Below are 21,725 nucleotides of genomic sequence, written 5' to 3' on the forward strand. Positions count from 1 at the left end.
AGGAAAAAGAAAAGAAAATGATTCATCAAACTCCAATCAGCTAACACATTGCTTTTATCTGCAGGTGGCGATGGTCGTTTTGAAGTAGACAGGAAGAGCGGCCAGGTCCGAACCACAGGCCTCCCCCTGCAGCGTGATCGGGAATACCTGCTGACAGTGGTGGCCGCTGACCGGCTGGGCAGCCGCAGCGCACCCGCTGTGGTCTCCGTGGTGGCTGGAGCCAGACCGCCGCAGTTCACAAATGCTTCCTTCACCATCGCCATACCTGAAAACACCCCTGAAGGACAGCCGTGAGTTCACACAAATGAACAGAAAAATAAATCCTGGTCCAAATGCAGAAGGAATTTGTTGTACTCAAATTTTCCCACTAGAAGTGGTTTATACACGCACACACACACATCTTTCTCTCAGGCATTGTCTTTCTGAAGTGATATTCATTCACTTACAGCTTATATTTAAAAAAAAAAAAAAAAAGCTTGTCACCATATACATTTGTGCACACTGCACACAGGGTTTCCTATCTTCTCTCCAGTTTACACTTTGAATGCGAAACTCAGTGGGTTTTAAGGAACTATCAACACGGTACATTTAGTTTTGTGCATTATTATATATATAGCAGACTAGTAAGCGCACTGCTGCGAAACATTGAGTTATGCACACACTTACATAGTGTTTCATTGTAAAGGTTGAATCACGGATGCAGCGGTGGGTGTAATGAACAGTCTCTGCACTCTTCATATGAGATCATTGTACATCAGTGTGATATGTGTTTAAAGATTCATGTCACACGCCTGCGTGGCTTCATACATTATACTGCGTAGGCCTGCACGCACAAACACACCGAGGTATGAGTACAGTGGGGCAGTTATGATGACGAGTGTCCTTGAATTGGTCTCATTAACCCCCTCCAGGTTCTACAGTGTGACTGACACATTTGGCAAACCAGTAAAGTGGATATTCCAGTCTGTTGTTTACACTAATTTCATCATGGAAATTGTGTAAGAGTTGGATAGCACATCCAATAAATAATAGCGACGCAGCTCAGCATTTTATGGCTGTAAGGCCCCCACCGGTACACCCTTAGTGTACTCAGTGATACCCTGCTGGACACTGGAGAGAAATGTGTTTGACTTTATTGTGCCCTCCGTTTCTCTACTCTTTACTTTGTTCTTAGATCCATCATTTTTCTGTCACTTTTCTTATTCCACACTACTCCACTTTAGGCTGCTCCACTAAGGTCTATATTTCAGTCATATACTGTATATTTGAAGTGATCATATTACGTAAAATTAACACTTTTTCCCTTAGAGTCTCCAAAAGTTGAAGAAAGAAGTTACTGAATTTTTTAGTGAGTGAAGTATTTTCTAATGTAATACACAAAAGTAGATCAGAGTGAGCTGCAATGAGTCTGATCATTTTGAATAAGACCTTGCACACTCTTCCCACCTCCAGTCAGCTGAGTTCTTTTTTGCTCCACTCCATACATAACACATCCTCTGTGTTTTCACACTCTGCATGTTTTCCTATAGGCCTTCAACTTCTATTTTGTATGTTTGTTTTTTCTGTTTAGTCCATTGAATGACCTCTGTGAATGATGATGAACCATACAGCTGTATACACATACAATATACAGTACACTTCAGTCAGTCCTTCTTTACTTTAATCCATGAAGCACAGAGTTATTCTAACCAAAGCTTATATAAAAGTAATCTTTACATTCTAACCTACTAATGTCTGTTCGGCACATACTGGAGTACACTTTGCTCTTCATCTTTGTCCTTCTTCTTTAGTCAACTCTGGTTTCCTCTGCGTGATTCTGTTTAGTTGGCGTCTTGGCAGACATTGCCGATCTGCTGCACTGAGGCAGCTATGTGTGTTCACACCGGGTGCCTCTGGGCTGAGACTCTATCTCTCTCCATGGAGTTTGCAGACTACTGCAATGTTGGATTTCTTGTCATTATAAATTAATTTCATATTTATTTTTGACAGAAAATGTCAGTAAATTTTGCTCCTGTCTCCACATGCCACAGTGATTCAAAATATATTCATATAATTTTTTCATTTTAATATAATGTTGGTGCTATGATGAAAATGACATCAACAACACGCGCATGGCACATGAGAAAGTAGGTGAGATGCAGTCACGCAGGCCGTGTGGGTCCGCTCTAACCTGTTAACCCGCCAGAATGAAAAGGAAACATGTTTCACACACACGCCAAATGCCAAATGTGTTTCCAGATTTAACCTGTAGCCTTTGTCAGCCATAGGTGGTCATATTGAAACCCACTGGTGGGCCAACTCTGAGGAAGATGCAACAGCTTGTTTGCAATATGGCAGGCACTGCTATTGTTCATGCAAGCATAATACAGCACATGTTTCTGAATACAGAATATCTGAAGCAGACACTACAATAATGGTGTTTTTCTGCTTTGTTATTTATTGTCTGTTTAAAACAGTGTTGTACAGTGTTAACACATTCTGTACTAGTTTAACAACATTTGCTTAGTGCAGTTATCATCAAAGCCCTTTTATCTCATTCAAGTGTCATTATCCATACAATTGCCCGTGTTCCTGACATGTTCTTCAGGTCCGGTGATGAAAAGTTTCAGGTTATGGTTAATTTAACTTAATTTGTATAGTAAAAATGGCCCATCCGCTGCACAGAATCCTTCAAGACATCTGTTTTACACAGACTGTACAGCACAGTCGGCTAATGGTGAACTTTCTCTCTGTCTCTCTCCAGCTTCCTGGTCACGCCTGCTGTGTCCTTCCAGAAGAAAACAATCAGCTACAGCCTCCTCATCAATCCCAGCAGTCTCTTCTCCATCTCAGCAGAGACTGGTGAAATCAGCCTGACCCGTCCTATTGACTACGAGAGCGACCAGCATCGTTACTTGCTGCTGGTGCGAGCCAGCGAGGGTCTGGACAGCATGAGCAGCGCGGCAGAGGTTAGTGCACGAACAGTGTGAATTCCAAGTCACGTTCCCACTGACACATTTAATGACTGGATAGTTTTCGAAACTCAAAGGTTTTTCACAAAACAAGGTTGTCTCACTGTCGTACACCACACTACAAACAAAACAATAGCTGACAGGTCTTCATCTTAACATGCCATATGTACTTCATGCTATTGTCTACTTTTGAAGCAGTGTCACTGAGCGAGCACTGGGAAAGTTGGCTGGAGGAAAGCTGTTGAACTGTGGTGCACAATGTTGATTATGTGCAGATAATAAAATAACCACAGATGATCATAAAGACTCTGAGATATCCTTGAGGTGAATGTGCACTGAGGCTGCTGAGATGCCGCTAGATTTAATTTTATTGACTTACTGTTGCTGTACCGGATAGAATAATGGTTGTGAATGCTGCAGTTAAAATGATCGGCTGGTTTTTGGACCTCCTGACTGCCCTGTTTTTGTGTCGGGTTGTTATCAGATGCCCTCATTCTGAATTGATTGTAAGTGAGCCATAAAATTCTCAACCTAAAGAACAACTGTATATCCATTTTAGCATGAACATTGTCTTCAGTCAAACCCAAATAGACGTCTCTGTGTGGAATGACTGCTCTGGGATTCCCAGTGACTTCCTCATGTTGTCAGGAGGTGAGAGAGAACAGCGGCTGACTGCTGCTGGCATCGAAGCATCTGGTCTGGTTTCCATCATTACTCTGGCCTCAGGCTAAAACATGTCCTGCTGAACCGATCTGTCCTCAACTGCTCTGCTGTGGGCCTCTGTGGACTGCAGAGCACCAAGAGCTTGTTTGGAGACAAAGGGGGAGAAAAGAAAATCTTGGGGACTGAAATGAGGAAGGCAGGATGCAGTGATGAGAGGAGAAGGACAGATGGAAAGAATGAAAGAAAGGGAAAAAATGGCAGCAAATTGGTATGTGTCCTTGTCTTCCCACAAGCCCTGAGCCAATCAGGCTCCTCAGCACATCTGCTTGCTCTGCGAAGTCAGAGTAAGTTTACCCCATCAGCGAGGAGTAGCTAACACCCCGTAGACTGCAACCCTTGGTCCATAGCATGTCTCTCTGGGCAGTGTAACCGTACAATTTACATGACGTCGGCCAACATGTATGTTTCTGAGGAGTAGCTTTGAAGCTCGGAGGGGGCTGCTCTCCGACTCGACCTCCCCTGGCTAATCCAGAAATAGACCAATAGGTGAGACAAGTGTGGAGACATGGGTGTATAGGTTAAATAACTGCAGCAAACCAATGCTCCCTTCAGCCTGACATTACAGTTGGGCCCATGGGTGACTTGCTTAAGGCAAACCTAAGGCTAATATATTTGCTGGACAAATAGCTATTTATCTCATTCAAAGCTGCTCATGCTGTCCAGACCCTCGCTGGCTCGCACCAGCAGCAAGTAACGATGCTGGTCGCTCTCGTAGTCAATAGGACGGGTCAGGCTGATTTCACCAGTCTCTGCTGAGATGGAGAAGAGACTGCTGAGATTGATGGGGAGGCTGTAGCTGATTGTTTTCTTCTGGAAGGACACAGCAGGTGTGACCAGGAAGCTGGAGAAAGACAGAGAGAAAGTTCACCATTAGCTGTGCTGTACAATCTGTGGTAGTATAGCTACATGGTAAACAGATGTCTTGTGGGACTGGTGTACAGTGGATGGGCTGTTTTCAGCCCATCCCCCCCCCCCCTCCACTATGACTATCTGTCATTGTTATGTGACAATGCTGTAAGTGATCTTTATCAGTGGCTTACTGGCCAGTAGTGTTTCTTTGCTCTGTATGAACAGAGGGAAATGGCTTTGTGTAGGCTAATCTTGTTGACAGAGTAAGCCTTTTACAGATGCTATGTGCCTTAATGCACTGACACTTGCTGCCAGTGAACAGAATTACAGTATCACTCATTGCATCACATTGGAACAGTTGAGGGGATAATGGAGGGTTGAACGGCTGCAACAAAGCTTAAGTGGTTTATTTATATAGTGTATGGTATGTGGTAAGGCATGATCCACATTCAGCTACACACATTAATCTGTTAAAATATTCATTCACATTTACATCCCCACTGTGTTACTGAAAGTAATATGCATAGTATCTTTTCAAAGTGCCTTGGCTCCAATGCTCCATGTTATGTGATAGCCTATAATATCCTCTGGGCCGATGGGGTTTTATCCGGAATATATTAAATGATTAAAATCACATGAATCAAAATCTGTCACACAATCAGAAAGGAAAAATTGATTAAAATTGCATCATTTGTTGTCATTTAATGAAAATATATATATTTTTTAGTGAACAGTGTCGTCTTCCAACAGGAAACAGCTATTTTTGTGTGTGAAATCAAGGTAAACATACTGCAGACTACTGTAGGTGTGGTTGTTAAAGCATGGATGCTGGTATCACTGAAAGTCATTTATTAACTATTGAAACATACGATACGAGATTAGTGACATAAGGACAGAAGATTTCAGAGGCAGCAAAGCAGTGGGCTTATCCATCACAATCTCAGAGTTCAATAAAAGAAAACTGCATGCACTGAACTGCAAGAGTGGACTTCACAGCACTTTTCCTCTGGATAAATGCACGCTTGCGTTGTCAATCCCTTATGGAAGGTCTGGGTGTGACGCCATACTACAAACACAGATTGACAAATACAATTCCTAACATTTTCAAGATGATAGTTGGGCTCATCATCTAGTAGACCAGCAGACCAATGAGGTGGTTATTAACAAACAACAGTGATACTTAACACGTTTCTTTTTTCAAAGTCTTTTTTTTCCTACTGCTCCATTCTTATTCAACAGACTAACTTGTCAGCTCTGCCTCTGCCTTGGCTGTCCTTGCCATGTCCTCACCTCTACTTGCCCAATTAGTGGCTGGTAATTACATGTGCAGTACTTGTATGCAGAAGCACATATGAATGTAAATATAATCTTCTAGTTAAAATTCCTACAAGGTCTTATTTCTTTTGCCTTTCATATGACCTTTTTGGGGAAGTTATAAAAGGGGCAAAGGCTCATGTTGGCTAAACACTGTGATGCTACTATGGAACCTAACCCCTCCTATAGACATTTACTTCACTGATGCTACCTCTCTGGTACTTAGGGATTGATAACACTTGGGCTGTTAAACTCACAAAGAGATGCAGGATGAAAGAAAAACTACAGTTCCCTGAATCACCACTTGAGGCTTCCAAAGTGAGTCAGTCGGTCAATACTCCTGTGCTAAAATATCCAACTTTCGAGCAGAAATAAAACATGTTTAAACCTAAGTACAAAATACAGTTTTAGTGTCTATAGCAACTTTCCTCCCTAATGACAACTGGGGCGATTTTTTGCTCCACGTATGTCCCTCCTCCCTCATCAGCCTGGATTAGCCATGAGTGAGGACGAGTAATGCACTGGCTAGATGGTGACGATGGTGATGGTGAAGCAGCACACACTGAGCTCTTTAGAAACCCATGGTTGACATCATGGATGCTACGTACTACGTCTTTATTTACAGTCGGTGACTGTGACCCTGCCAAAATGTACTTTTTTGTCTGGCATTTTGCCTTCATAACTCATATTTTATATCAGAGGTTATAGACACTTGCTTGACATGCAGTAATAGCAACTGACAGCTGAACTGCTTATTCTACCCAGAGAAAAGCAGCTGTTTATCAGAGAATTTTCTGTCAGAAATTTGTTTCAGAATCCCTTTTCTAAACAGCCTGTATTGATCCAGTAAGCTGGCACCTCATGATTTAAGGGGCTCTATTTTTTGTTTTTCTTTCTTTCTCTTATTAAAGTTGTGCATAGCATTAGCATTGGGGAAAAATTCCCCTACTTTCAATTTGCGTAGCTGTCGCCCCCCTTTTATTTTTTTGCTTTTGATGTTATTCTGCTTTTCAAAACTCTGTCTCTGTCAAACCAGCGAGGGGAGGTGGTGTATTTGTGTGGACCAGAGCCACTGAGCATGACTTTAATTTGCAGGTAGTTTCCAAGTTTCTCCCTCCAGGAGTGATAGCTCATCGGCACCATTAGTTACCTAACCAGCCTGAGACCTGCCTGCAGCTGCCCCAAGTGTGTGTGTGTGCGCACACATGTCAGCGTGCGTGTGTTTAAGCTCATCTTGCTTTATTACGGCTGACTTCCCTTCTCTTCTCATTCAATCTTGCTTTTCCTCAGCCTGCACACACACTCACTGTAAGTTCATATATCTAACAGAACCCTCGACATTCCCTGTCAGACTGGCACATAAGCTCACTCTCACACACACAAGCAAATAAAGATTGACAGTCACAGGCAAGCACACACAAATCACCTCAGGGAGTGGACATGGTCAGATTTTATTTTGTTGTCCATTGCTTCGAAGCTGATCTTTGCTGAAGGATTAACTGATATTACAGAATTTCATCTTACCTAGCAGGACTTAATACCAGTGGTATTTACACATCACTCACTATGTGTGTGTGCGTGTGTGTGTATCAGAGAGCGATCTGTAGTGTTTGTGTATATACCACTGTTTATTTGGAATTGAACACATGGGTGTGGGGTCAGATGGGCTCGGCTGCCGGCCCGTGTCTGTATTTATTCCTCTTGAATGCTGCAATCAGGCAGTCAACATCTGGTAGATGCTGCTGTGTTTGCCTTCATGTCCCTAATGAACCGAACGGCATTACAGTGTCTCACGCACGTACGCACCTACATGCTCACACCATACAAATTCATCTTTTCACACTGATCCACACTCATTTGTTAGCTTAGGGATTCTGAGAACTGCACAAGAATGCATTCTCTGCTGACCCACTGTAGGGACTAGAGTGCCGACTCTGCAGCAGCTTCCTCATGGAGGAGGGGTAAATAAACCAAAAGGAACAGGGTCAGGGCATGCCTTTGGAGTAGTCTTAGATGAGGCTTCCTTTTATAGGGGATAGGGTTAATTTGGGTTACTAGCAGATGAAAAAGACTCCGGACCCAAAGAAAACCAATTCTGGATGGTGCCTGAAGTAGTAATCCCAGATTTGATTTTTTTCATAACACCAAACCAGTGTGACTTTTAATCTTCAAAATTTCCTCTTGCGCTTGCCTGGACAGTTTTAGCACATGTACATAAAAGAACAGCATCACTGGAACACATGATCAGCAATGCAAAACCACTGCAGTCAGTTTTATTTTTCTCAATCTTTTCTCATTAAAAAAAATCTACACGTCTGTTTACAAATTCACATAGCCTATTTACGATGCACCTTTTAAAACAGGAACATTGTACACTGGCGGAATAGTCACTCCATGTCAACTCCCCCTTTTAACCCCACTTCCTCCATGTGTTTTTCCATATTTCAATTTTTCTCCTCTCTCTTTCTCAATTACCTCTCAGGTACGAGTTGTTATTGTGGATGAAAATGACTGTGTCCCAGAGTTCCTCCAGTCCATTTACAGCAAGGATGGTGTCCCAGAGACTGTGACGACAGCAACCTCCCTGCTGCAAGGTAAGACATCTACACAAAGACTGGCTTTATGTCTTATCTATAACACTGCGTCATTGTTTGTCATTGAAATCATCAGTTTTGTCATCACACAACATTAAGTGATGTTAGAAAAATATCTTCTGCAATGTTTTTCTATTCATTCAACTGGATATGCTTTTCTTTATAGTTTGTGTTGTCCATTCCATAAACTTAAGGACACTGCTTTTGTGGTATTATTTAACTTGTTAAAGGTAAAGTCTGTAGGTAATATTTAAATTGAATTAAAGGAAATCCTGCTTAATCATCACCTATCTATGGGCTTCTACTCATGTGTGGTGGTGACTGGGGTTGCAGAGCCCCCCTCTGCCTGTGTTTTGATGTTGGAACTTGTCTGGGCGGGGAGTTGCTGTGTTTTCCCCAGCCAATGACAGAGCACAGGTGAAGTTGGGCGTGCAGCATAGTGGGCTTGTATAAAACATAGCGACTGGACGCCGTCAATCCAGGAGAAATGGCGGTTACACACTTAGTAGTAAAGAAAAAGAGTATAACCTAAGTGAGGCCCTGAAGCGTCCATACCCAGCCGTCACTGGCAACGGGAACCTCGAGGGCTATGACACAATGAGTAGAAGGGCCGCCGTGGTGAGCACGGAAGCCGAGAGTGAGCACGCTAACTTCAGTACAAGAAAAGACACAACAGAGAAAGTATAGTTTCTTGATAAACACAACACAGGAGACATCAATCACAACCCTAACTAAGGGGAAAGCTGCAACATATGAACTTCTTTAACATGTTTGGTACTGGTAAGGAAACTGAGCAGGTGTCAGCAGTGGCAGCTGTGAAATATACCACCTCTTCCATCAGTGCAGCAGCTGCTCTGGCCTCTTATTCCCTGTAATGACCCAGTTTCCACACAAAAATCTTAAGTTTCATTAAGCGTCAGAGGAAATAGTAATGGTAAGTGGTGTGGGTATGACTTATCACTATTTGATCTGTCACAGTGTGACTGAAGAGCCCGGTCTTTTTTTAGGTCTCTGACAGACTAATAGCGAAACTGACAACAAAGCATTTCACACTGCTCTGTCCCTCTGCACTCTGCAGAAACAATTCTCTGTGACTACAATATCTATTTGAAATAAATGTGACTGATTGATTTGATGACTTAATAAGTGTAATGTGAAATTTGCATGACCGTATTGCCACTTGAAAAGCAGCTCGGGATCTCTCTGTTTATAGTGATACTTGAAGCCTAATAAACTTTTTTTGACTGGAGGCTGAAACAGGAAAAAAAAAAGGAAACACTGGAAAGGAACATTGCTCGTAAATGTTATGATCACTGCAACCACTCTCAACACTATAATTATCACAATGGGGAAAAATTTGACACAGTTAAAAAAATTAGAGATTTTACTATTACAGACAATTTTACTATATCAGTGTAAACTGGTGGAGTTTCGGAGAGGAAATGTGCTACCATTATTTCAGTTGATCATCTCAATATCATTGTTAGTTTTCAGTCTTGGTTCATGTCGTTCAATGACCTGAGCACTGTTGGCCTCATCACAACAAACAAGGAGCAGCAAACTGAGTAGATGGTGTGCATGGACAATGTGAGTGGTTCGGTGCAAGGCTAGTATTTAGGCAAGGGTAATAGGGCACAAGGAAAATAGTTTCAAAAATATAGCTGCAAGCGGCAGTCCGCAGGTTCTAACCATTTCCACCCAAATCAGCGACCCTGACCCTCACCCGCTGCAGCCGACGACATCACCCACTCTGTCCCCGAAAGCGCCATGCAAAACACATCCATTACAAGCCCCTGATTTCTCCAAACCAAGTTTTCAGTTGCACATTTATGATGTTTGTGGCGCCCCCTATGGGCTGAGCTGAAAATGTTATGTATTCCTAGTCCCCTTCTGAAGATATCCACTGAGTTTCATGACAATCGGAAAAACAGTTAATGATTTGATTTAGCTACGCCCAACCCTTTGCAAGGATATTATATTTGATGGCGGCCATGTTTTTCGACCTATCTTGCTCATTTATAATAATGATGACTGTCTTGGTCCTCCAATGCCATATACCAAGTTTGGTGTTGATAGAGTTATGTTGTGCTCTGGCACAACTATAGCATAAATATTTCCGAAGCTGTATTCATTTTGCTGTTTTTAACATTATGCCAATTAGCAAAAAATCCATAATAGCAGCGTTTATAGTGCAAAGGCTTTTTGATTATCAGGTGGATGTGTGTGTAAAATTTCAGGTAAATAGCACATTTGATGCGGCGGGGAGAGCCTTTCAAAGTTTACACTATGTTATAGCATCCACATTCTGCCAATTTTTTGAGCAGCATTCGGATGTCATTTATAGTCGATGTACAAAGTTTCGTGTGTCTAGGTCCTTCCAGCTTGCCATACATTTAATAAAATGCAAACAATGACGGTTAATGACAAATATGCCACACCTCAAGATATTAGTACATAGCATAGCATGCACAACAAATTTGGTGAAATCCCGCCCAATGGTCTTTGAGATACGCATGTGTGGCATTTATAGTGCCCCCTATTGGTTGAGCTCAAGATGCTTTAGTAGGCAGATTCCCAGTCCCGTTGTGAACCTACCCACCAAGTTTTGTGGTAATAGGTAAAAGGGTGTAGGAGTTATGGCCAATCATTTCAAAGCTCCGCCCATTGCGAAGATATTTTATGGCGGCCATGTTTTTTGACTGATCTGGCTCATTTATAATAGAAAGTTGTGTTTTTGTCCTCCAAAGCAGTATACCAAAGTTGGTGTTGATAGAGTCAATCGTGTTTTTTTTTTTGCATTCTGCAAATTTGCAAAAAATCTTATAGGCGGACTTTTATGGTCCAGTTGGCTTGTTTGTAGAGCACATTGAGCTGGACTTGAGTGTCAAATTACAAGTCAATCTGACTCACGTAGTGAGGGGCGTTACCCTCTGAAAATAACTTTTTCAAACCTTAATTAGTTACAGCGCCACCATCTGGCTGACTGGACTCATATTTTATGGGAAGTTGATTCCAATCATTGGACCAATTTTCATGTTTCTGGCCCATTCCAGCTCAAGGGAATTTGAGCTCAAGCGGCAGACAACCAAAAATAATAAACCGGCACAATTTCAATAGGGTTCTACTCCCTCAGGGTTAAACCCTAATAAAATGGGAATTCAAACATACACATGACTGATAGAAAGTTAATTTACTAAGCTGATATGATAATAAAAGTAATCATGATGATGATAATGTAGAATATCAAGCCATAGTCTTGCAAATCATGACCCTGCAACATCCCGGTCAATCATCAGCAGGGCCATAATAAACTGACATCACGTGGTTGTGTGACATGGATCAGTCCGTGAATTTCTGTTGCTCTACTGGGTGTACTGTAAACTACTTTCATTATATGTGTCACTATTACTGAAGGAGGCAGAGGAATAACTAAAAATAAGACCAACCCTTCATATCAAACAGAGCGAGTTAGATGTGAATATCTGCCTCAAATAAAAATCTGTTACATTCTGGAGTTGCAGTCAATAAAAGTTAAACTGTATTCAACCCCAGACAAAGGCTGCACTCTTCATGAGAGACTGAAAAGGAAATGTATCTGCCACTGAGCTTGTGCTCTGGTAGCTCACCTGATAGAGGGCGAGCTCAGGTTCTAATCTTTGCTGCAGCAGCCCATGTTCAAGTCTGGCCTTTACCCATTTGCTGTGTGGCATCTTCTCTCCAATTTTTCAGTCTCTCTGTCACTCTCTCTCTCTCTCTCTCTCTCTCTCTCTCTCTCTCTCTCTCACTACGGCTGAAATAAAGGCAAAAGCCAGGACCATAACTGAAAGAAAGACGCAATGTCTAAAGTAGATATAGCTCAGTCTTTGTCTTTAAATAGTTTGTTTGGTGATTGAGTATAACCCTAACCCATTCAAACAAACTAATCAACAACTAAACAAACATTCAACAACATGAGACCAATATTTATATCCAAAAAAGAATTAAACTAGCCAGCGGTAAACCTCTAAGACCTGCGGGTAAGTTAATCGGCTCTCTTTCTGACACCAAGATGACGACGCAGGTTAACTGGCCAGTCACTTCAGGGGACCGGGCTGTTGTCTCTGATATGACCCGCTGCTCCTGGTCGCTGCCCCCACCGGTGGAGCTTCACTTCTCCCAAAACGTCGGAGCAAACCTCCAAACAGACGTGATTTGGATAAACTAACAGCATATTGGGCATCTAAATGGTTAATTATTCGAAAAAATATTAAAACGAAGTGATGAATAACAGCGCTACAGCAGGTACATCAGTTTGCCTGGTTTGCCTGCACACGTCACCAAAGGTTATGGGTCAGCCGCCACCGAAAGTAAACAAAATGACTTTAATTGCGTTAAATGTTTAAAATTAATCACCAAAATTAACGCGTAAACTTTGACAGCACTAATATTTCTAAATATATGATATTATTAAGTCATTAATAACATAGAATTCTCTTTAGCCATGATTGTAATGATAAAAACAACAAACAACAACAACAACTAAAACAGAACAAACAGGGCAAATCTAAATGAAATTTCAGACTAACATTTGCATATATATTGTACAAAATAACACCAAGGGCTTTAACAAGGGCCCATCTCAGCAGATCAGCCCACAATAAGGGGATATGTTAATTATGATGTTTTGTTTTCCTTAATGTTTTTTTTGTTTGTTTTTTTTACTCCATTGTTCCTCATGGAGATGCTCTGTTAATATTGTACTAGAAAGAGTTCGAGGAGATGAGTGTTTTGTGGGCACCTTGTCACAATATTATACAGTTCTTTACTATTTGAGAAAGACACAGCCTATTTGAATTTAGCCATGTGTGCCAACTGGAGCAATTAGCAGAGAGCACTCTCACCAGGCTCAAAACAAGCACACTCTGAAAAGCACACGTGATGAATACTGCATCAAGAGAGCTTTGTGGGCAATACATCCACACAGGACTACCACAAAAACAATCATTTTCAGCCCAGTACAAGAGCAATTCAACCAAACAAAGCAAATAGAAAACTTTATCTGATCAAACATATAAAGAATAGAGAAATAAATGATTGTCTTTTTAGAAATTGAAAGATTAGTGATTGTTTTCAAATTATTTACCTGTTAAGGTTGTGTTGACAATGCAGTCACATAACAGACAGTGACTTTGGCCTGTAACCAGCACAGAGCACTGTCAGTAGACACAACACCAGTCACTGGGGCACTGGTAAACATACAGAGACTCTATTGAATTTGCTGCATTGTTTAAGATATACAGGAACAGGTGAATGTCTGAAGAGCAAAAACATATTGTCTGAGTTTGTGAGCACAGTCTATGCTGGCATACTAACTCAGATGTCTGAGCTTGTTTCTACTTGAAGTGAACACAGTGAGCGATGGCAGACTGTGATATGAGAGGGTTACTGCAGAATAAAGATTGTACATCTGATATTCTCAAGATGCACCGGGCTACGTTGTAGTGTGTTTTCTAACTAGACTAAGAGTCTACAACCACACAGCTGTGGCTCTGAGGCTGTACTCAGACACAGTGGTGCTCTGGGCTAAACGAATGTCAGAATGCTAATAAGCTCACAATGACAGTGGTGCTGTTGCTTTGTTTTGTTTTGTCCTCGTTTTTTAAGTCCTCACTGAAACACCAAAACTAACAATAAAAACGCTGGTAAGACCAAGTGACTAAGTGAGCAAATGAGTAAAGGAGCCAGTAAATGAAGGAGTGAGGTGTATGTGATGTAGGAGGCACAGCAGGCACTCAGCTCGCTGCCACCAACAGGTGCACAAGGGGAGGCGAGAAGTTTCCCCCTGCTGTGCTGCTGTGTGTTTGTAAATGTGCCCATCCATGTGCATGTACATCTTTTTTTGTTTGGATGGAAAGAGGGTTGTCCACACTGAGACTGAGTATCTTCAGTGAGGAAAAAACAAAACAAAACAAAAAAACAGAAGGCATCTAAAAGTTTATATAGAGCTAGAGGAAATTAAACATTTTCAGTGTTTTGCGAACAGAATGATGCGAAGCCTGCGGAGCTAGTTCAAGCAGACAACTCAAGCTGCGCCCATCCTGATCAGCTGATCAGTCACATGCACTCCTCCAAATAGGGCGGGCTACTTTAACCCCCCGTTTACCTGCTCATCCCTGGCTATGCTGCTGCTGCTGCCGCTGCTATTTCCTGCTCTGCTGCCCATGCTGCTGCTTCTGCATACATCTCTTTACTGGGTCTCTTTGACCCGGCCACCTCCTCCCCAGCATCCACCTGTGGGCTCTGTCTCTATGATCCCCTGGGGGGTCTGCTTCATTCCCTGTAATGTCTGGCAAACCAGATCATTCAGGGAACGAATAACTTGAGACGGAGCCTGACGCCAAACCTGCTGCAGCCATGCTCAAGGATACCTATGCTGTGCTTCAGCTTGCAATGCTTACAATCAATCCTGCTGCAACCATGCTCAAGAATATGCTAACTGTGCTGTGCTTCAGCTTGCAATAAATGTGTTCTCATTTCAGAGTTGTCTGGCTGAACTGTGTTTGTTAAAACCATTAGTATGCAAGAAGCTTTCCATAGTTTCCAGTTTTCAAATTTGAACATGGGCAATTAACTTAGAGGTAAAAACAGCTCGAGCAAAATGGACCTTCACCAAGAACTTGTCTGTTTTTTCTGAAATCCTGAAAAAAATTCATTTAATTTACACTATAAAGTATGTATGTTGTTGTTTTTTTAAGACATCTTGTGGTTTTAAGAGCCAAAAACCATCTCAATGTAGCCTAGTTTTATATCTCCTCTTAGGCTTCTCTCTAAGCTCACCACCTAGCTTTAGAAGAGAGGCCCTGAGTCTCTCTTCTGATAAAGTAGATTTCCGTTACTCTCATACATTTTAGAGGAACCAAATCCTTGGGGCTATCTTTTCCCCCCGGTGATTATGTGTGTGGGTGGAATGGCGACTGTGACATTGTGACATCACAAAGTTGCAGTAGCCCTAATGGCTGGTTAAGGCTCGGTTCTGAATATAGGTTGTCTGCATTTCTCTGTGGACTGGGGCTTTAATACAGTATAGTGTTGATATAGAACCTGGACATCTGCAGGGACCTTTAAATGCATGAACCATTTAATGCAGGTAAATCCACTGGATTCTGTTCTGAGTGTACCTAAAACTGAACAGCCATCCTCCTGAAATAGCAATGTTTTTCCCCCTATGTATGTGAACAGGTTAAAAGGAACACTAATAAATTATTATTATTATCATGTGCTCGTAATCCCATAATCAGTTCCGTCATGAGAGTGGTCAAATGTGTACTTTGCCAAGTAGGAAAAAAATATGCAGAGTACCAAGCAAGCCATGGAGATCTGAAGCCCCTGCTGCCTTCATCAGTACAAAATCATTATATGCTAGAAAGACATGGAAGACGCAGCCAGAAATATACTGTGCCTGCTTCATGTAGTGATGCCAGCACAACAATGCTGATTCGAGATTACAGGGGGACCCACTGTTAAATAAATGGTCAAACAGTGAAGAGTACAAATCTGTACTTAGTAAATTAAATATTGACTCATATGTGACATATGTTTGACCACAGCATGGAATAGGAGTCTGTGCAGGCAGTAGTTCTGCAGTTCATTTTCTACCCATCGTCACTGGATGAGAGGCTGTTCATCACTTTACAGCAGTAAAACAGCTACGTTTCAGCTGCAATTCAGGAAGATGTCAGTCCTTGTAAGCAGTGCACTGTAGTGCAGCGTAAACACACATAAATTCACTTTTCCAAATCGCTTGGCTGGCATAATCCTAAATAACAGAAAATGCAAACACCATCATGAGTAACATTAAAAAAAAAAGGTGAGTTGATGCTGGTTTTAATTGTTTATTGCAGTTTTTTCAAAGGCAATGTGACATAAACATACAGAGAAATTATTTTGCAGCCATGTTTTTCTTTCTCCTGCCGAGCTCATTTACATGCAGCCCCACCCCAAAAAAAATCAAGCTTTGATTGAATAACATACTGGGCATTTACTCACATTAATACTTTACCATTAAGCCAAGTCAAACAATTTCAAAAATGAACTCAAATAATTGCAATACTACTCTGTGATTAATCACAATTAATTACATTTAAAATACTAGTATTACTTGTATTTTGGTGGGGAGATGATGTGTGGTGTTAGAAATAATGAAATGACAAACCAGTCTGAGAAATATATCTCTGTTACTTAAATAATAAAAGTAAGTAATGAAAAGGCTTCTTATGTGGCCATATTGTCATAGGACGACGGCAACGTGTGACAGAGAGACCATGAACCATGCTTTTGGAGGAACATTTGAGATGTGATCACATAGTTTAGTTTTTATTTTCTCACATCAGCACTATATTGTGATTAGTGTATTAAACTAAGGCCTATGTATCCGACTGGAAACTTCAACCTTCATAAACAAGTCACATCACAGGCTGACCTACATCTGACAGACTGCTGTCCACCACAGGAAACACTTGTGGACATAGTTTACAACTCGTTGGATAGTCATTAGCACTGACACTGTCAAACCAAGTGTTTGAATTTTCCTACACTCATGAATCTGAAGGCTCTCCACAGGATGCCAGTGGGATGATGCTGCATTCAAGACAACTCGAAACACAGTACAAACCCCTTCCTCTATTGATTCAAGATGGGGCACGCTATCCTTAAACACAGGACGATTCGGTATTTCAAGGGACAGCTGACAACCGAAACAGACACAGACTGCATACACAAACAGCCTCTAACTAATAATAATTAGTCATGTGGCGTGTTTAGCCGTGGATTTTTTGTTGTTTTCTTTTTACACGTTACTGTTTCCAGATTAATCACATGCGTTAATGTTTTAATGTTGACAGCCCTAACTGTAATACATCCATGCAGACACATCAGCCAGGTGTGTCACTTTTTTTGTGACTCTTGGAAACCAGTCAGTTGTGCTACTTTCAGCATGGTTCTGTATACATTTGCAGATTCAATATCAAAAACATGACTTCACATTCAAAAAAAATGTACTTAATGGAAAGATAGTGATTTTTTTTTCAAGGTGATAATTTTATTTTAGTTTGATAGTTGTTCAGACTGATTAAAGAGTGAACTCCACAGTCAACAAACATTTTAACCACTTGAAACACTTCACAGAACTCATTTCCAATTAATTATATTCCAAAATAGCATTGGTTCCCTGCTGAAATAATGAAATAAAACAAATTAGATGTATTACCACTGACAAAGTTTATAAATCTTTTAATGAACGGAGATATTTCTAGTTTGCTGACATTTTGTTAAAACTACCAATTTGAAGTATGTTAGTTTTCCCAAGGCCTCACAGCAATAAAGAAGTTACAGTTCGTTAGCTGAAACAAACACTGATGCGTTTCTGTGCGTACGTGTGGGTGCATGTATTGATTCATATGCATACATGAATGTGTTTGTGTGTATATGGGCGCTTGAGCCAAATGCAATGTAAGGTGAATTGGAGAATTGAGAGTTTGATGGTGAAATGTTCTTGTTAGCAGAAAATATGCTTATTCAAATCCCTGGTGGTCCTTACAGTTTTAGCAACGCAATCAATTTGTGGGCTGAACGAGTACTGGCTCCATGGATTCCCAATGTGTGATGTAGAAACAGAAATGTTGCAAAATGACAGTTCTTTCAATGCACACTGTGCAAATGACAATAACTCCCTCTGTAGGTGTATAAAACCAAACATTTAAACCAGTGGGAGTTTCACTTTCCTTTCAATCTCCCCGTTACCTAGAATGAGAAGTGAACAGTTACCCTGAGCTCAAGTTGAGAAGCGAGAAGAAAACTTGACTTTATATTAATAAGATACTATATTGTGCTTTTCTTGATATTCCCTGATGCAATTTCATTTTCTAAAGAAGAAGGTGAACAATAGTGTAGTGATGCAGTGTTCCAATCGTGTGAATGCTTTTCACAGGACAGCTCAGTGTGAATGCAAACCCGCTGTTTGCAGACATTTGCAATACATTTCAAACTTTATCAACTGACAATTGTGTAAAGTCAGTACAGCAGCTCTGTCGGCCTGCATCCTAAAAGTGACAACATTACTGTGTATTTCATACATTATGGCTAAAGGCAAATCCTGGGCTCTATTGGGCTTCTGTGTTGTCTTTGTTTATTGCCTCTAAGTTTTTTCTTTCTCCTTTTCATTTCTCATCGTTAGTGTCAGCCAACGACTGCGACTCAGAGGAGAATGCAGAGTTGACCTATTACACCCTCAGTCAGGACTTCACCATCTCCCCTCATGGGACCATCTTCCCTGCGGGGCCACTGGACTACGAGAGACCCAACCACCTGTATGAGTTTGTCGTGATGGCCATCGACAAGGGGGAGGTCCCTCGGACCGGAACGACTACAGTGCGGATTCGGATGGCTAATGTCAACGATGAGGCGCCAGAGTTCTCCCAACATATGTAAGTAAGACTCAGTCTTCTAAACCCCTGATTCTCATATAGTTTTTTATTTTCTAAGTGGGATGCAGTGGCGCTCTCAGTAGGTTATAAATACACAAGCAACCCTTCTTACACCCCTGTGTGATTAATCCCAGCCGGAGAGGGTAAAAGGAGAGAGGCTGACGATAACTAAGATGTAGGATCATCGCTCTGGACTCTCTCTCTGTAGTAGAAAGCTCTGTTGCAGGCAAATAATATGGGGCATCCTCTCAAGGTCAAGCTCTTCTGAGTGCCAGGATGATCTGACTGGTTCTCTCTTCAGACCTCCTAGGTGTTCGTGCAGCGAATCATTCACAGCTTTTCAGTGTCTGGATTACACATACTGACGAGTGAAATGATCAAGTGCTTAATGCAAACATTCCTACACAGATACATTCACAGGCTCCAGCCCTCAATTGAAGACAACTAAGCAGTTATTCACATGGATTCACATGTGGCAATGTGTTCACACGCACACACATGAAATCAGGGTTCTCAACAGTTCGTAACTAAAACATATAAGACAGACAAAGAACATGAAATGCAGACAACCAAAGCTATTTTATTTAAAAACTAGAGAGAGAGAACTTGACTGTCGTGCCTTGTCAGGGCAGCTTCTCACAGCTGCTTTCCAATTCAACATTGCAGCTGCCCCCCCCCAAGTGCCGCTGTGGTGCCTGCATCTTTTAATTGGTTGATTTTCTGGCAGAGAGCTGGGCAGATTGGTGAGGCAGGGTCAATCAGCCATGCCCACCAGCACCCTCAGGAGGCCTACGCTGTGTGTGTCTGTGCTCGTGCCTGTGTGTGTGTGTGTGTGTGTGTGTGTGTGTGTGTGTGTGTGTGTGCAGTAATTGAGAAGGTCCTAGCAAAGTGGGATGTTGGTATGGACAGAGTGATGTCGTTATTAAGCGCATTCATCCATCATGCATCTGATATGCATGTGTTTATGTTGTTTATAGCAGGCAGGGATTACTGTGTGTGCGCGTTTGTGAGTGGGAGTGTATGTGTGTAAGCGTGTGTGTTTGATTGTATTGATTTACTGTCAGCGACAGCCGAATAATCAGTTGGCTTTTCTTCTGTAGCCCTCAACTCTCCACTGTAGCTGCCACAAAAACACAGACACATGCATCACTCACACACACACAGATACACTCACACTACAGATACCCATGTAACACACATGAATCCAGATTCATCCATGCTGACACACATTTAAACTTGCTCAAATGCATTTACTGTACATGCACACACACATGTACTCTCTCTCTCTCTCTCTCCCTCACTTGACTGACCAGGCAGCGGCGTCGCCCCTCCTCCCCATACGCACACTCAGCGAAGGCAGCATAAATGTTTGGACAACTGGGTGTTCACAACAGACTTTTTCTCTCGTAAAAGCGCGACCTGTGGTTGTTTCTCACCCTGTGTAAGGTGCTGTGGTGTGCATCCAGCTGAACTGAGCCCATAGCCTGCGTCATTAAAGTGAAACGTAACGTGATGTGCACTGCTTATTTGCAAATATCTGCCTGTCAGTCACAGAGCAGCGGCCCCTTAAGAAGTTCTATATCATCACCAAAGGAAATACAGGAGCACCAAAGAGATGAATAGTTAACAGAGCACTATTGAAAGGCTAAATTCACATTAATGTCCTGCTGTAAAGGCATTCTTAAGAGATTTGCTCGTTAATTAGCCTACTGCTACCTACAACATCAATGTTTTGTCAGTGTGTCTGTGTCAGTTGACGGCTGCTGAGAGAGAGAGAGGGAGAGAGATGTGGGCATTTATTTGTATATAGTATTATAAAGTGCAATTTTAACTAAATGTGAGTATAATGAGAAGGCAACCTATAGGTTTAAATCTATTTTGTCATCTATCTTTCTGTTTCTATAACAGTAAAAATTGCAATCATTTGACAGTCCTTATTTTTTAATATCGCAATTTATATCGCAGAAAATGAAAATATCACAATATTATTTTTTTGCCCAATATCATGCAGCCCTACTCTGAGTACAGGAGGGAGACTATGTACATAATGTGAGTTGAGTCAGTGCATGTGATGGACAGAGGAGAAGAGAGAGAGAGAGAGGGAGGGAAGGAGAGGTCATTAAATATATCATTATCCAGGCAGAAAATCTGGCCTATTTGTATCGATTCTTGGAGTTGGAAGCATGCGATAATGAGTATCCATGTGTGTGAGAGTGAGTGACTGAGTAAGTGAGCGAGTGTCTGTCTGTGTTTGGTACATAGTAAATATGTGCAGTAGATGTAGGCTCCAGGTTCAAAATGATCCTGAACAGTGGGATTTTAAAGTCTCACTACCTGCAGAGAGAGAGAGAGAGAAAGAAATAAAGAAAAAAGAAAGAAAAGATTGAATAGAAGATAACTTTTTATTTCCGTGTTTCTGTAAGTTTTACATTCGTTCTCTCTCACATCTACTTCCTCACTGCATGGCTCTCACTTCCTGGAGAGATATTAGAATGACTGACTTTCATCTGTTACTTGGCCATTAGGACCCTATTACTGTATACCATCACCTGCCTGTTGCCCTGGAAACTACCCTGACAGGTTTCCTGCACTTTCCTTGCATTTATACACCTTTCATATATTTGTACGTTTTCATATCTAAATTATCTGTGTATAACCGGTAATTGTAGCCTACCATTAAGATAATTTATTTAAATAATGAACACTTGAATTCATGTGAACTGATGTTTAACAGAGGCATCCATATACTGTACACACGGATGGCTGCAACAGGTAGAGGTGATTTAAGATGTGGCTAAGAGACAAAGAGAAAGTTTCTATATTGCATATGGGTC

The 21,725-nt window shown here is 41.5% G+C and overlaps 1 protein-coding gene across 1 annotated transcript in view; it reads left to right on the plus strand.

Moving 5' to 3' along the window:
• Positions 1-21,725, plus strand: part of LOC146990018 (neural-cadherin) — a 325,636-nt gene that overhangs the window by 81,288 nt on the left and 222,623 nt on the right. Inside the window, exons 3-6 of the mRNA XM_085767491.1 lie at positions 65-290; positions 2,744-2,948; positions 8,320-8,431; positions 18,642-18,891. Coding sequence (XP_085623617.1) covers positions 65-290; positions 2,744-2,948; positions 8,320-8,431; positions 18,642-18,891 — 793 coding nt within the window. The remainder of the gene's footprint in view (positions 1-64; positions 291-2,743; positions 2,949-8,319; positions 8,432-18,641; positions 18,892-21,725) is intronic.

Source organism: Trachurus japonicus, chromosome 3 (genome assembly GCF_045865225.1).
Source record: "Trachurus japonicus isolate A0001 chromosome 3, Traja_1.0".
In the NCBI taxonomy this organism is placed as follows: Eukaryota; Metazoa; Chordata; class Actinopteri; order Carangiformes; family Carangidae; genus Trachurus; species Trachurus japonicus.